Genomic DNA, 15,492 nt, shown 5'->3' on the forward strand with positions numbered 1-15,492 from the left:
TTCCTTGCATTGTCCATTTCACTATATGCAATACGGTAATAATAAACATAGGAAGTTGCTGACTTAAACACATTAGCACGTATATTCATATCATGGCCACGCACACTTTCTCATGCTCATATAATGCCCTAATTACTTTTCTAGGACATCCTATAGCTCATTTGGACACATGTGTGCGGTATAACTCGTGCTTTGATATCGCTCTGATACCACTCTGTCACAACCCAAACCTGTCCCTATGGGTTTAGCATCGTAACTGGCCAGTAATCCGTGATTACCAATGGCCTGTTTAACGGTAGTGACAATAATACAGAGTAGAGGGGCTGGCGGAAGCCAAAACAGTAAATAAAAGATGTCCAATGAGTTGTGAAAACCTGAATACAAAAAGACTATATGTATGAGCCACATTCATAACTAAAACATATATACATAAACATCCTGGTTAGGGACACTTGAACTCTCAACTGAATGAAGTATAATGAGCCAAAGAATGTTGCCTACATTCTCTCATATCTCATCAGAAACTACACAACACACACTCTCACATTTGAATACACAACACATGCACACACATGCATTATTTTAACACACCCACAAGAGTTTTAATCCTCTACATTCAACACCACAAAGTGTCTTAGCACATCATACACTTAATCACATCTTGGATCCTTAATAGGATTAGATTAGGTACCAATCATGCATCACTTAAATCAAACACAAGTAACCTTAATTAGTCAAGGTTAGCACAAAATTCAATTTCTCAAAAATAGTTCTAATTTAGGCTTAATTTAATCACATGCGATTTTACAAAACTGAATCAGTTTTTAACAAAACTTCTCAGATGGCTTCCAAAAATTCTAATTCGTCAATCCATGTGCTCAATTTGGTTTCTGAAAGCATTTAGGCTAACAATTTTAGATTCAAAGTAGAAATCATGACAAATAATTTTCAAATCAGATAGATATGCACAAATGACTACAAAGCACATATCACAATTAATAATAACACATAATTCCATTCTAAATACTTAGTTAGCATTCTTAATTACGAATTAGTAGCTAATTACGGACCGGGGTTGTTACAGTCTCCCTACCTTAAAAAGTTTGGTCCTCCAAACTTGAGTTATCTTAGATCAAAAGGAATGATGTTCATTACAATGTAACTTCAACTCTTTGTAAAACAGAAGCATAACCATATTCATAAATATGCTCAAACCCATTCTCGACATAATCTTCATACCAGAAACAGGATCATAAATCATATACAGAAGTCTTTATCAAAACAATACACATAACAACTTATACAAAACATGGGGTGAACTAAGTTCACCAATCAAGGTCTTTCAAAGCTTCTAGGGATGTTTAATAACATCAACATTATACAAAGGATGACATTCTTGACAGAACAAATGAATAACTGTCCCGGAATCGAAGCACACCCGTTCATGACCGTCGATGGCCGACCCGAAATAGGTTAGTCAACTCACCCGGAAAACCGTCGATGGCAAAACGTAACCCACCCGTACAAGACCGTCAGTGGTGCCATCCGTACATGACCGTCGATGGCAAAGAGATAACTCAAACATAGGTGCTACATAGGCTTAACGTCCTCTAGCACGAAAGGACCTTTCAAGAATGTCATCAAAACAAGCATCATACTTGATACAAAAACTAGAGGATAATCATTTATGCTTGATCAAATACTTATCGGACGTCATAGGTTCACACTGTTTCCATTTTCATAAGTGATTTCCCCGTCATGCAACTTGTTAATTGGTCAGTTCAGTATTCTATTCGATAATCCACCACAGTCATATCACCTTGCTTAAGTTGTTCAAATTCGGATACCTTCCTATCTCAGATGCATTGGGGAAAATATTTTTCGAAAAAAATTTCTTTAAATCTATCCCATGTCATGCCCTCATTATCATTTCGTACTAACATCCACCATCTCCTAGCTTCTTCTTTAAGCGTGAATGTCGCCAACAAAACTTTTTGTGCTTCAATACACGAAAATACTTCAAATATTTACTCAGTTTCTAAAACCCAAGCCTCAGCTTTCAGTGGTTCAATACCCCCTAGAAATTCTGGCAGCTTCATTTTATTGTATTTTTGTGCTAAAGTTATCAAATCATAATTAGTTAGTTTAGGTACATGTATTTGCCTTTGTTGCTGTTGACTCAAAAATTCAGTTAAGGCTTCGACCATTCATTCTAGCCGGTTAATTCTAGCATCGGAAGATTTAGATTCGTCTAGATTCCTTGTCCTTTCCATTTGTCTATACATAAACGGGGTAATAATTAACATAGGGAAAGTCCTCATTGATTTCATTTTTCATTTTCATTTCTTATCAAACATGTTTGTCATTTCATTTCAATGCAGTATATATTCACATAGGTTACGTAGTCTTTTACGTTCATATGGCCAAGTTCACAAGAATTACACGTTCAATATTGAATTCAACATTATATGTTATTCCACACAACTTCTTTGTTCATACACATAGGTTTCATTTCATTTCATTTTCAATAAGGATATGTTCATAATAGCTCACACACTTACACATAATAATGCAATGTCCCTATTTCTTTTCTAGGACACCCTACAGCTTATATGGACACGTGTATAGGTAAATTAACTCGTGCTCTGATACCATTCTCACTCTGTCACACCCCAAACCTGCCCCTATGGGTTTAGCATCGTAACCGGCCAGTAATCCGTGATTATCAAAGGCCTGCTTAACGGTAGTGACAATAATACAAAGTAGAGGGGCTGGCGAAAGCCAAAGCAGTAAATAAAAGATGTCCAATGAGCTGTGAAAACCTGAATACAAAAAGACTTTATGCACGAGCCATATTCATAACTAAAACATATGTACATAAACATCCTAGTTACAGAGCAAGTCCCTTCAACATTATTGTACAGTCGGAAAGTCTTATTCAACTATTATAAAACAGAGACAAAAAAGGGTGAATCTGAGACACCCCAGGGACAGCCTTAGCTTGAACAGACTTGGAACCTCGAAGTGAGGCACGATGGTTGGCTTGACAAAACGGAAGCTTAACTTGACGCTCCTAGCTTCGGTCTGGTGCCTGGACACCTACATATAAATATAAACAGTGAACTAAAGCCCAGTGAATAACATATGCGTAAAGGGGTTAAAAATGAATGTCATTTCAGTAATTAAAACAATTAATTGTATTAGTAAAACAGTTACTCAATCAGTGGCTCATGTTTCATGCCATAACAGTCATTTAGAAACCATAATTGTCATAAGTGGTACATCCGATAGCAAAATAGTACAGTAAGTCTTAATAGACCGAACAGTCAGTTAATGGCCATCGAAACAGTAAACAGTATTGGTTCCAAACATTGGAACTAACAGAGATCTCCTTAACCGTAGCAGTAATAGTAACAGTAGCAGTAACAATAACAGTAACAGTAAGTTGCTATGGATGCCACGAGTACAGTTCATAAAATAGGACAAACATTCATTCAGTAAACAATGTCATTTCAGAAAACAGTATAGTCGATCATTCAGAAATGTGACAACTCTTATCATTGTTTACTGATAATACTACTGATTACTGCTAAACTGTGACTGAACATGATTAAGTAACTGATTTGACTGACATTCTGAACTGATTGATTGAGTGTATTAGTTTAAACGCATTTCTATCTGTTTGACTGTTAATTGATATGTTCATGTTTTAAGTGTCGAACTGTAAATTGAAGGCCTTATCGGCGGCCGAATATGAAATTGTTTAGTGTTTTATGTTAATTAGAATTTATGTGATTTTATGGTATGTTTAATTGAAATTTGATTTGGTATGATTAAATTGGATTAAATAAGGTTAAAATTACATTAGTTTGGCTTTATTACCAAATTGCCACTTAGTGGACAATCCTAGACCATTCTTTTTCTACTTCCCTCATGTTTGATATGCCATTCACTTCCTCTAGAGACCAAAAACGTGAGAGAGAGCTAGAGAGTTGGAAGTAAGCTTGAGTTCATCAAAATTTGCTTGAGACTTAGAAGATTTGAAGGAACTTGCAAAATTTGAGCTTCTATACCTTGAATTGGAGACTTGAGGTAGGAGACTCACCCTTTTAATTATGAGTTTGAGTTGTTCTTGCATGATTCATGGTAAGGTTAGTGATTTAAGGCATGAATTAGCTTAATATGTTGAATTGAGTAGGAATTCATGCATGCATGTATACATTGTTGAGTTTTGAGGTTGATTTCATAGAAATCCTCACATGCATGTCTTTATTCTAGCTATGGTCCATGAATTCATCATGTTTTTGAGTGAATTGACTCATTTGATCATGTATTGGAAGCTTTGATTTCAATTGAACACATGCGTGTCTTATGTTCATCATGTTCATGAAGTTTTGTTGAAATTGTGTTTTATTGGAACTACCTTTGGGCTTTGGTTTTATAAATTGATCTTTGAAACATGTCATATTACGAGTTTTAAAGTGTTTTTCAGAAAATTAGCCCAAAAGAATTGAATTTAATGCTTTAAATGTTGAGTTTCATGCTTGGAGATAAATCTGGAAATTCCAGATTTTGGATCCACGCTCGAGTGGGGAACTCCATGCTCAAGCGTACACTCTGAGTTCATACAGTCTGCTCGAGCAGGAAAAGTAACGCTCGAGTGTGAAATGCGTGTATCTAGTACTTTGCATGTGTTTACAGTCCGCTTGAGTGAGGGAATGTACGCTCAAGCGAGGACTTGTGTCTCACACTCGAGCAGGAGTCGAGCGCCCGTCGAGCGTGAATTTCGTGTATCCAGTACTTTTGCAGTACGCTCGAGCGAGAAAAGTCACACTCGAGCGTATCTCTTTTGTCTGCATGTCCGCTCGAGCGGAGAAATCCACGCTCGAGTGGGACCTATGTTTCAGCAAAAAATTTGAAAAGTGTTTTAAAGTGCATCTTTCCATCCTCATTCCATCCTAGGCATTCCTAGGCCTAGTTTAAGGCATCTTAATGAGGATATTGATGTAGAACCACACCGAGTCAAGTTAGGGACTAAGTCATTGATTCCCAAGTGTGTAACTTAGTGTGTGTTCATTCTGTAACTGTGTAGGGTTGACATCCGAGGACGCTCTAGCCTATTTGTAGCCCAGTGCTCTATGAGTAACAATGTTGTAAAGATATATTCAATCATGAATATTTTCTGAATGATCAACTGTATTGCTTTCTGAAATGATATTTCTTACTGAATGAATGCTTGTCCTATTTGCGAACTGTATTCGTGGCATCCATAGCAATTTACTATTACTATACTGTACTGCTACTGTCACAGAGATCTCTGTCGGTTCCTATGTTTGGAACCATTACTGTTTACTGTTTCGATGGCCATCAACTGACTGTTCGGTCTGTTAAGACCTACTGTACTGTTTTGCTATGGGATGTACCACATATGACTGCTATGACTGAATGACTGATATACTGTTATAACTGACTGTTTTAAATACTGAAATGACATTCATTCTTAACCTCTTTACGAATATGTTATTCACTGGGCTTTAGCTCGCTGTTTATATATATATGTAGGTGTCCAGGCACCGGACCGGAGCTAGGAGCGTTGGGTTTAACTCCCTTTTTGTTAAGCCAACCACTGTGCCTCACTGAGAGGTTCCAAGTCCTTCAAGCTAGGGCTTTTTTGTGGTGTTTTAGATTCATCCTTTTTGTCTCTATTTTTGTATAGACTGACTGTACCTATACTGTACTGTTCTAATTGGGATTAGGTCCTTGTCCTGGATGATTGTATATGTATGTACATACTGCTTTTGTTCCGAATGTGAATGTGTTATGAAAAGTCTTTTTGCATACAAATTGTCACAGCTCATTGGACATATTTTATTTACTGTTTTGGCTTCCGCCAGCCCCTGTACTCTGTATTACTGTTACTACTGTTAAGCAGGCCTTCGGTAATCATCGGATTACTGGCCGGTTACGGTGCTAAACCCATAGGGGCGAGTTTGGGTTGTGACAAAAAAATAATTATAATTGAACATATTTTTACAACATTGTTATTCATAGAGCACTGGGCTATAGACAAGCTAATGAGCGTCCTCGGATGCCAACCCTACATAGTTATAGAATGAACACACATTAAGTTACACACTTGGGATTAATAGCTTAGCCCCCTAAACTTGACTTGGTGTGGTTCTATAACATTATCCTTATTAAGATGCCTTAAACATGGCCTAGGAATGCTTAGGATGGAATGAGAATGAAAAGGTGTACTTTAAAACACTTTTCAAAATTTGCTGAAAACAGGGGTCTCGCTTGAGCGTGGCTTTCTATGTTCAAGCGAGCTTACCATAACAGAGGGGTCGCTCAAGTGCGAACTCCTTCGCTCGAGCGGTCTATAAAAATGCAAAAGTACTGGATGTTGAAAATCCCCGCTCGATGCTCTCTCGAGGATGAGACACAGCTCTTCGCTCAAGCGTAGGTCTCGTCGCTCGAGCGTGCGTCTGCGTGCACAAAAACCTAAGAGTTTGCAATCTACGCTCGAGCTAGCATTCCGTTGTTCGAGCGGGGCTCTGAACAAAATATGGTCGCTCGAGCGTGGAATCCTTCGCTCGAGCGTGGAAGCCAAAATCTGGAATTTCCAGATTTGCCTCCAAAGCTCAAACCAAGCATTCAACACATCAAAACTCAACCTTTTGGGCCAATTTTCTGGAAAACACTTGGAAACTCATACTACAATGTGTTTTGAAGATCAATTTGTAAAATCAAGTCCAAAGGTGAGACAATTGAACACAATTCAAAGAAACTTTCAAGAACTAAGTAAAAACATAACATGCATGAGCTCCTATGAACTCCAATGCTCTAAACAATATAAAATGCAAGATTGAGCTCAAGAACATGATCAATTCATGAACCAAAACTAAAATAAGAACATGCATGTGGGAATTTCATGAAAATGACTTCAAAACACTATGATATGGACATGCATGTACAAAATGCCTCATAATTCAACACTTTGGGGTAAAACTTGACTCTAATCTCCAATATTTCCATGAACCATGCAAGATACAACTTAAATTCATAATTGAGAGGATGAGTTCCCTACCTTAGGTCTAGAATCCTAAATGTATGAGCCTAATTTTGCAATCTCTCTTCAAGTCTTCTAATTTTCCAAGCTAATTTCTTGTTGAAACCAAACTTCTCCTATCTCCCTCTCTCTCACGGTTTTTGGGGTCAAGAAGATGAATAAAAGTGGTGCATTAACATGTGTAAGGTGTAAGGAGTGTTGGTCTAGAATTAGGCCACTAAGTGGCAAAAGTGTAATAAATGCAAACTAATGTAATTTGACTTTATTTAATCTAATTTAATCATTCCAAATCAACTTTTAATTAAACCTACCATAAAATCATATAAATTCCAATTAGCATATAACACTAATCAATTTCTGATTCGGTCGCTAATAAGGCACCCAATTCGCAGTCCGAAATCAAAACATGAATAGACAGAAATGCAATTAGGCAACATTCTCATGCAATCAGTTCATAGCATTAATCAGAGGTGAGGGTTGTCACACTTGTCCACTCAGGGGTGCTCTAACCATCAAGTCAATCAACAAATCTCACAAGATAATCAACTAAAGTAAACAACTCTCAAGTCAAGACATACCTTAGACACATGAGGGTGTCTATCTTTTATAATCATTAGTGCCCTCATTCCCTAGAAGTCTTACCTTATAAGACTTTTATCCTTTCTAGATATTATTTATCGAGGGCTCCTCCAATTTGGAATAGGATTAACTCTGTCAAGTGTCTTGACGTATCCAAACAGAGAGCCTGTCATCATTTAGGACTCTAGTCTCTTATTTGAACATCTCGAATTCAGATGTGGTTTGACCACACCTCGGCCAATTAGAATCACCCACGTGGCACCTCGGCTAACTATCTAAGCCATATGGACAACTTAAAATTATGTCTTTACAATTGTCCTTAGGTCCTATTACCTTGGCCATATTGAGGTGATGTGAGGTAATGAGACCTACATGCTGGAGGGTGCTCCTTCGACCAAGATCATGACTTGTTGCTACTGATACATTGATCTTGCACGATGTTGGCCATCTATTTTGACTAAGTTCTCACAGACGACGCCACATTATAGGTGTTGAATTTTGACCTCACAACCAAATCGGATCTTTTGCCGATATCATAGGAACTAAGCCGTAGAGTACGTGGAAAAATATAGAATCCCAACACCTATACATAGAAAGAAACAAGATCGGTGGCTTGTCCACTCGGGACACTCCAACAATCAAGTATTCTATCTATCAAAGATATTGGCTGAAAAAGCTACTATATAAAAAAAAACATACATTATACCTATGGAGGTGCCTACCTTTTATAATCATTAGTACCCTCACCCCTAGAAGTCTCACTTCATAGGACTCTCATCCTTTCTAGGATATCACTTATCAAGGATTCCTTCAATTTGGAATATGATTAACTCTCTTAAGAGTCTTGATCTATCAATAGAGAGTTTCCTATCATCTAGGACTATAGTCTCCTCATCTAAACACCCAGAATTCAGATGTGACCTAACCACATCTCGACCAATCTAAATCACTAACGTGACACCTCAGCTAATAACCTAAGCCATGTGAATAAGTCAAAATTTTGTCTCCACAATAAATAAATAAAAAAACTCTTTATAAATAAATAAAGCACTTAAATCTTAAATTATAAATAAGGGTAAAATCCATATCATGAATATACTACTTCATTGATTTCTTTAATTCATATTAGGTTTGAATAATTCCAATTATATGAGACATTTTTTTTAATTTTTATGTAACTTAAAAAAATTAAAATCATTACATGATGATCATTTGAAAAAAATATTGTCTAAGGCCTCGTTTGGGAATATGTTAATTTAGTAACTTTTTGGCTATTTAGCTAAAATATGAGCTAAAAAAAACTAGTATGTTTGGGATGACTTTTTAGCTTTTTACGAAAAGATGTGCAAAAAGTAGAGAGAAAAGAGAATCTTTGACTTTTTGGTATAGATTGCTGGCTTTTTGCCTAATTAACTTTTTGACTTTTTGGCTAAAAAAGAGGATTCCCAAACGAAGCCTTAATCTCAAATCTCAATTTAAACATGACATTTTTTTTGATAGTGATAATTTATATCTTGCTTATAGACTTGACAGTTTTAAAAAAGGTTTGCAAATTGAATAAAACACTCTAATTGACCTAATAAATTATATTATTTTTTATTTTTTTTCTAAATCATCTAGCCATGTCTCATAAACACTTGAATAACTTCTCTTCGGGCGGAGTTTTACTGTGGAAACTTTTTTTTTTTGGGGTAAAATATTGGACCGGATTAGACATCGAAGACCTTGTCATGGGCCCTACTTGATGAGATCGGAGCTTGGGTTGGCCCACCTCTGAAATGGGCTTGGGCCTATAAGTGAAAAAGTTTCGTCAAGTTTATCCCTATCTGAATCGGTCATTACTGTGTTTTTACCATACACATGATCTTATCCTTGATAACAGACCTGATAAAAAAAAAAAAAAAAAAAAACCTTCAGAATTTGACTATTCTATTAAAATAAATCATAAAATTTTAATTTTAATCATTTAGTTTGTTTTTAATTTAAACCATTTAACTATTTTCGTTAAGTAAAACAATCAAAAAAAAAAATATATATTTTAGTCATTAAACGCAATAAAATTTTGACAATTTTTAAAATAATTTTACATAACGAAAATAGACAAATAATTTAAATTTAAAATAAATCAAAAAATTTAAATTTAAATTGATAAAATTAAAAATTAATTTTATCATATAAGGTTAAAATCCTTTGTTTTTTTTTTGTTCCAATAAGTCTATGTGCTAGATTAATCCATCCAAAAAATTTTGGATGGATAATTATATGATGAAAATTAATTTTTGTAGTATGAAATTTATGTATAAAATAAGCTTGAATTATAAAATAAAAATTTTAGATAATTTATGAATTAATAAAGGTAAGTTCATAATATTACAATTTTGCTTTTGGTTGTAATTTCCCAAAGAATTTTTTTTTTTGTTTTTTGTTTTTTTTTTGGGTGGGTGAAGAAAATTAACCTAACAACTAAACCATTTAAAAAAAAAAAAAAAAAAAATCCCAAAGAAAAAAGAACAAGAAGCCAAACAGAGTTTACTTGCTTTTTGAGTCTGCGTTTGCCTTGCAGGTTTGACATGTTTGTTAAAAAATTATTATTTTATTTAAGTTATATCATTTTATTTAAGTCATATTACCTCTTTAACACATCACTTCAAATCTAATCCATATTTGATAAAAAGTAAAAAAGTGTACTTATTTAGATTATCCCAAACAACCCCTAAAACACACCACCCAAAAAAAAAAATTAAATAAGTGATAAGATAAAATATTACATTTAAATTATAATTATTTTTAATTCAAAAAAATCATAATTATTTAATTTTTTCTCTAAAAAAGGTAAAAAATTTAAAAATTCATTTGAAACGAAACTAATTTAATCGGATTAATTGGTTTGAGAAATTGATTAAAAATTGACTTTTTAATTTTTTTAATTTTTTTTAAAAAAATATATAAAAAATAAAAAAATAACGTGATCCAAAATAAATTAAAAACTAAAAATTAATTTTTAACTATTTTCTCAAATTTACCCTAAATTAACTAAAATGTCCTGCTACAAACGTTCTTCTCAAACGAACTTATCTTTTTTAACACAACTTCCAAACAGAGCGTAACAGACAATGGCAGCCTCATCACCGGCCATGAGCAACGACGACAACGCCGCCACCACCACTCTCCCCGCCTCTGCCTCCGCCTCTGCCTCTGCCTCCGCCTCTGCCTCCGCCGTCGCTACCATTTCCGCCACCAACGCGGCTAAGAACCTTCGCGGCCTCAACAAACCTAAGTGTATTAAGTGCGGCAACGTCGCTCGATCCAGGTACTTCAATCTCCATTTTGTTAATTTGAATGTTTAAGAATTTGTAGAGGGTTTTCTCGTAACTCTAGATTTCAAACGCTAGGGTTTTACATACACATATATTTATATGCTATGTCGATTCGAGTAAAGTGGATTCGTTTATGTTCATAGAAGTTTCTGTTTTGATTTTGTTTTGATTGTTTTTGTTTTTGGGTATTGTATTGAAACAGCTATGAGTTAAACAAATCAAAGTTTATTGCATATCTGTGGGATGTGAAGCTAATTTACAATACCATGATAGGTAATGGACTTACCCAATTATTGGGAGTTGAACAAAAAACAAAAAAAGAATGAATTTTTGTTCAGAAAACTATGATTTGCCTAATAGTTTGCACAGGAGCTAAAGAATTTGAGATTCAGAACCGTTGGTATTGTTTGTAAAGCAAATTGATCCCATATCAGAAAAAAAAGTTGAGGTGTGACATGACATGGAACTAGTGTGTATATATAATGAAGTTCTCAAGTCTTTTTTTTTTTTTTTTTTGCATATAATATCATAGAATACTTTGTGTGACTTGAAACCAATCAAAGGAAGACAGATGTAAAAATAAAAATGAAAAAGAGAACTAAAAGGAGGGAACATAGATAGCCTTCCATCACTAAGGCCCGTTTGGGGTGGTGGCTTTTTGGCTAAAAATAGCCAAAAAGCCAAAACACCCAATCACATCACTCTTACTATTTTTTTGCATGTCTTTCATAATAAGCAAAAAAGTTAACTAAAATAGTCACTTCCCAAACACCCCGTAAAGATCATTGAAATTTTGTATCTTTGTGCTGTTTATCTAGTGGGAATGTTGGGGCTGTCATCTTCTTTTGGTGATATTGGTGTTGTTCTTTTCCATGAATTTTAGAAGGTTGAGAATCCCCTTTCTATGTTGTGCTTTAGTTTGGGAAGGAGAGGGTGAACACATGGAAGGAAAGGTGAGATTACCCATAGGTGGATATGGATTCCTTGAGGCAAGTGATACAAGGAAAATGTTATCCTTCTTCTCAATGCTTATACTTTGTAGATATGTATATATTATTATTATTATTATTATTATTGGTAAAGGAAAAATATCTACAGTAGTGTTAGGCTCGCAAATGCCATGGTTGTTTTGATTTCTTAAGAAATTGAAGTTCCAGCATACAACAAGTTGAACATAACAGAATAGTCAAAATTGGGGGCATTTTTAGCCTTAGAAAGGTAAAATAATTGAGGAGACTAAGAAAGAAAATGTGAAAGGTGCATCTCTACTCAAATACTCGAGAAATGTATCGTACACCCACTGTGGAGTTGAGTATGAACCCTACGTGTTGGGAGAGTTCTTTGAGTGTATGAACCCTAGGAACTGTACAGTTAAAGAAAAATTCAATTCTGTTGGAAATGCTCAACGTTTGGGCTGATATGCTGGCTTCTTTTCTTTTTGGTAACAGGTGATTGGATATTGAAGACAATGTCACGATGCAAATTGCACCATTAATTGCTTGTTTATTGGGGATTGTTGAGACCATGGTTTATGATTGTGTTTTATTTATTTTTTAATTTTTAAATAATTAAAAAAAAAATCGATTCATTATGTAGTTACTATATATGCATTTTGCACCTGAACATTAAATTTTTGTACAATGGGTGTTTGAATATCTGACATGTGCATGGAAATGGTATCTTTGTCCCTTCAAGACTAATTGATGAACTGGATTTACTGTGCAGGTGCCCATATCAGTCATGCAAGAGTTGCTGTGCAAAAGCTCAAAATCCATGTCACATACACGGTATGCAAACATTACATTCTGAAGTTGTCGTGAAGAATGTGTGGGTATGATGTATTGGAATAATTGTATTTGTGCTTTGCATGGATGTCTGGACATGATAACCATGCTTGGAGTCTATATTGCAGTAACTGCTGTACATTTATCTTGACAAAGCACCATTTACCTGGAACACAGTTTTAAGTGCAAGTTGGTTGCAAGTATCTGGCATTGCAACCTCTTGTTCATTCTGTAATGGCAGGGAAGTACATGTATTTTTCTTGCAAAGACTGACAATTTACTTGGGGTGATCCCAACTATATGTATGGATCAGTTCTGATTCAATTGAGATGGGAATACCCTGGCTTAATACTCGAGCATTATGAACTCTGAAGTCTAAAGAAAAGTGAAAACTAATTCAGGGTGATCCCGGGCTAAAGACAGTATAGTGAACACTCACCTTACCAATTTACGGGGTATTCAGAGTTTGTTTTGCTCACTGCCAAGGATAAAGAGTGGTTCCTGTTACCTGCAGTGAGGCATAATAAGATCCCAAATAGAGTCTCAACATGCAAGTGTTGGAACTTGATAAACATTTTAAGCCTATTCCTGGACAGCTTAAGCTTTTGAGGTAACTGGTTACATAGCAGTACAATTTACTATTCTAGATTAATAAGCTTTTCTAGTCGAAAGTAACTTGTGAGTACCTAAAGTAACAAGGCATTGGAATTGTGGCGGGTTTGTGTCTCATTTCATTAGTGAAATAAAGCTTCAAAGAGTTGCTATTTATGAGCGAGTATTAAGAGAGTTCCAATGTAAGGCTGGTTTAGAGATTTCAGTTATTTGTTTTCATGATGTCCTACTTTAACAGGCATGACTCCTTTTGGATTGTGATTGCAGTGTTGACAAGCAATGCAACTTTTCCGGACAAGATACCATCGTCTAGCTCTTCTTTGTTTGATCAGCAATCAACTGACGCATCTTCCTCTGGGTAAGTTAATGTTCTTCAGAGATCTCAGATGATATTTTTGGTCGAGTTTATGCTGTTATCATTATCATTTACATAATGCTTAGAAGCTTATAACCAGGAAGAATCATTTGTCTTCTAAACACATGTATTGCTTTTCTATCATTTGGCTCATTTCACTTGGCGAGAGCTGTCTAAAATGTGGAAAACAGTGCTTTTCTGGTCCTCCCACATACATATTTTTTTGTTATGCTGGTCTGTAATAGTTTAGGGAGTCACTGAAGGTGAAGGGAAAGTGTTCATTCACAAATGACCAGGAATGAGTCTTGAGCTTTGTAAAATCACTGTATTTGATTACTCTTAAATGAGAGACTCATTATTGAAATTCTATGAAGTTTTTTTTTTTTTTCTATGAACACAAAAATTTCCAACCTTCTGTCTTGTTTTTTTTCATCACATCTCAATCATCCATGGCATTGTCTTAATGCTTTTCTGTTTTCAGTTCCCTAGCACATTGACATGCTTGCTTGTTAGCTGTAAGTTTGGCTTGGTTTGGTTTTAAGTTTAGTGCTTAAAAGGTTTTGACATTTGTATTTGTCAAAAAGAAAAGATAAAAAAGGTTTTGACATTTATCCTTGTTCAAAACAGTGTTGTTTCTTAAGTAGTTATATTGTCTTTCAGGAATTCACGTAGATTTACTTCACTTCGGCAACTCTCCAACAATTTTGCCCAGTTTAATAATTTGCAAGGCCCACTTCGTTCAAGGAAGACAGTGACTAGAAAGGTGCATACACACGCCTAATTTATTCTCATCATGTAATATTGTTTGTTGTTAATCCTGATCTGGGAAGCAATTTCAGGATGCTGCAGTTATTAATGAATGGAGGTTTCTAAAGTTGAAAGAGCACAAGGAGGGAAAAATTGAAGTGGAAAATGAAGCTTTTGATCGGTACATGCAGAACGTTAGTTTACTCGATGAGGTGCTTACTGTGGATTCTACACCTGAAGGGTCCACCAATAATTGGCCCCCCAGGAGTGAAAATGTTACAAAGAGAGTGCAAGACATTGTCAATCAGGGACTAAGGAAGCTTCAGAAAATCGAGTTAGGTAATGGTGACAATGATTCCAGTAAGCAAGTTGAACTTGTCGGAATGCAAAAAAAGGGAAAATCTTGGCGGGCTGAGAGGGTTTCGGCTTTAAGTGATCTTCATGATAAGTTGAATAAAGCTCAGAATGAGGAAGATCTGAAATATTGCTTGGAGATGAAACCCGAACTCTTTAATCATCATCAAAGGACAAGTCAAATGGAAACCGAAGAAGTTATTGAGATATCTAAACAGGAGACTGCGAACAATGAATTTTCACCTGGACTACAATCAGATTATTCTATACCCAAATGGTTTTGCACAGCTAATGTTGATCAAGATGCTCTCGATCTCATTGATGTGCGTTTTTCTTCGCTTGAGGAGATAGAAGCTCTGTAATTTGGAGTGTTTGGAGAATGATAAATTGCCAAATTGCCTAGTTTTTGTGAATCAAAGTCAATTAGAGAGTTTTATAAAGGTAATTTTGAGCTAATCGGGGCCTGAGCTCCGCTTGGGCCTATTGGGACTAGGTGACATAGGGCTTGTTCAGTCCAGACCCAGGCCCCCTAAGGTGGGGCCTAGATGAAGGTCTTTGTGACTCAGCCTGTTCCAATTTTTTTTTGGAAAAACTTGAAAAAAATAAAAAAGCCCAGCTCAAGGCTTGGTCCCTAGGATTCTGTGCTGAGACTAGGCTGGGGTTATGGAAATC

The 15,492-nt window shown here is 35.5% G+C and overlaps 1 protein-coding gene across 1 annotated transcript; it reads left to right on the forward strand.

Moving 5' to 3' along the window:
- The first annotated feature begins 10,659 nt into the window (after nt 1-10,659).
- LOC114280952 (uncharacterized) lies at nt 10,660-15,260 on the forward strand. The gene is made up of 5 exons (XM_082895930.1): nt 10,660-10,961; nt 12,694-12,755; nt 13,632-13,722; nt 14,380-14,482; nt 14,559-15,260. The coding sequence occupies exons 1-5, from the start codon at nt 10,765-10,767 to the stop codon at nt 15,180-15,182; spliced, it is 1,077 nt and encodes a 358-aa protein (XP_082752056.1). The 5' UTR covers nt 10,660-10,764; the 3' UTR covers nt 15,183-15,260.
- The last annotated feature ends 232 nt before the right edge of the window (nt 15,261-15,492 follow it).

This window comes from Camellia sinensis, chromosome 11 (assembly GCF_055761805.1).
Source record: "Camellia sinensis isolate YWXY chromosome 11, ASM5576180v1, whole genome shotgun sequence".
Lineage (NCBI taxonomy): Eukaryota > Viridiplantae > Streptophyta > Magnoliopsida > Ericales > Theaceae > Camellia > Camellia sinensis.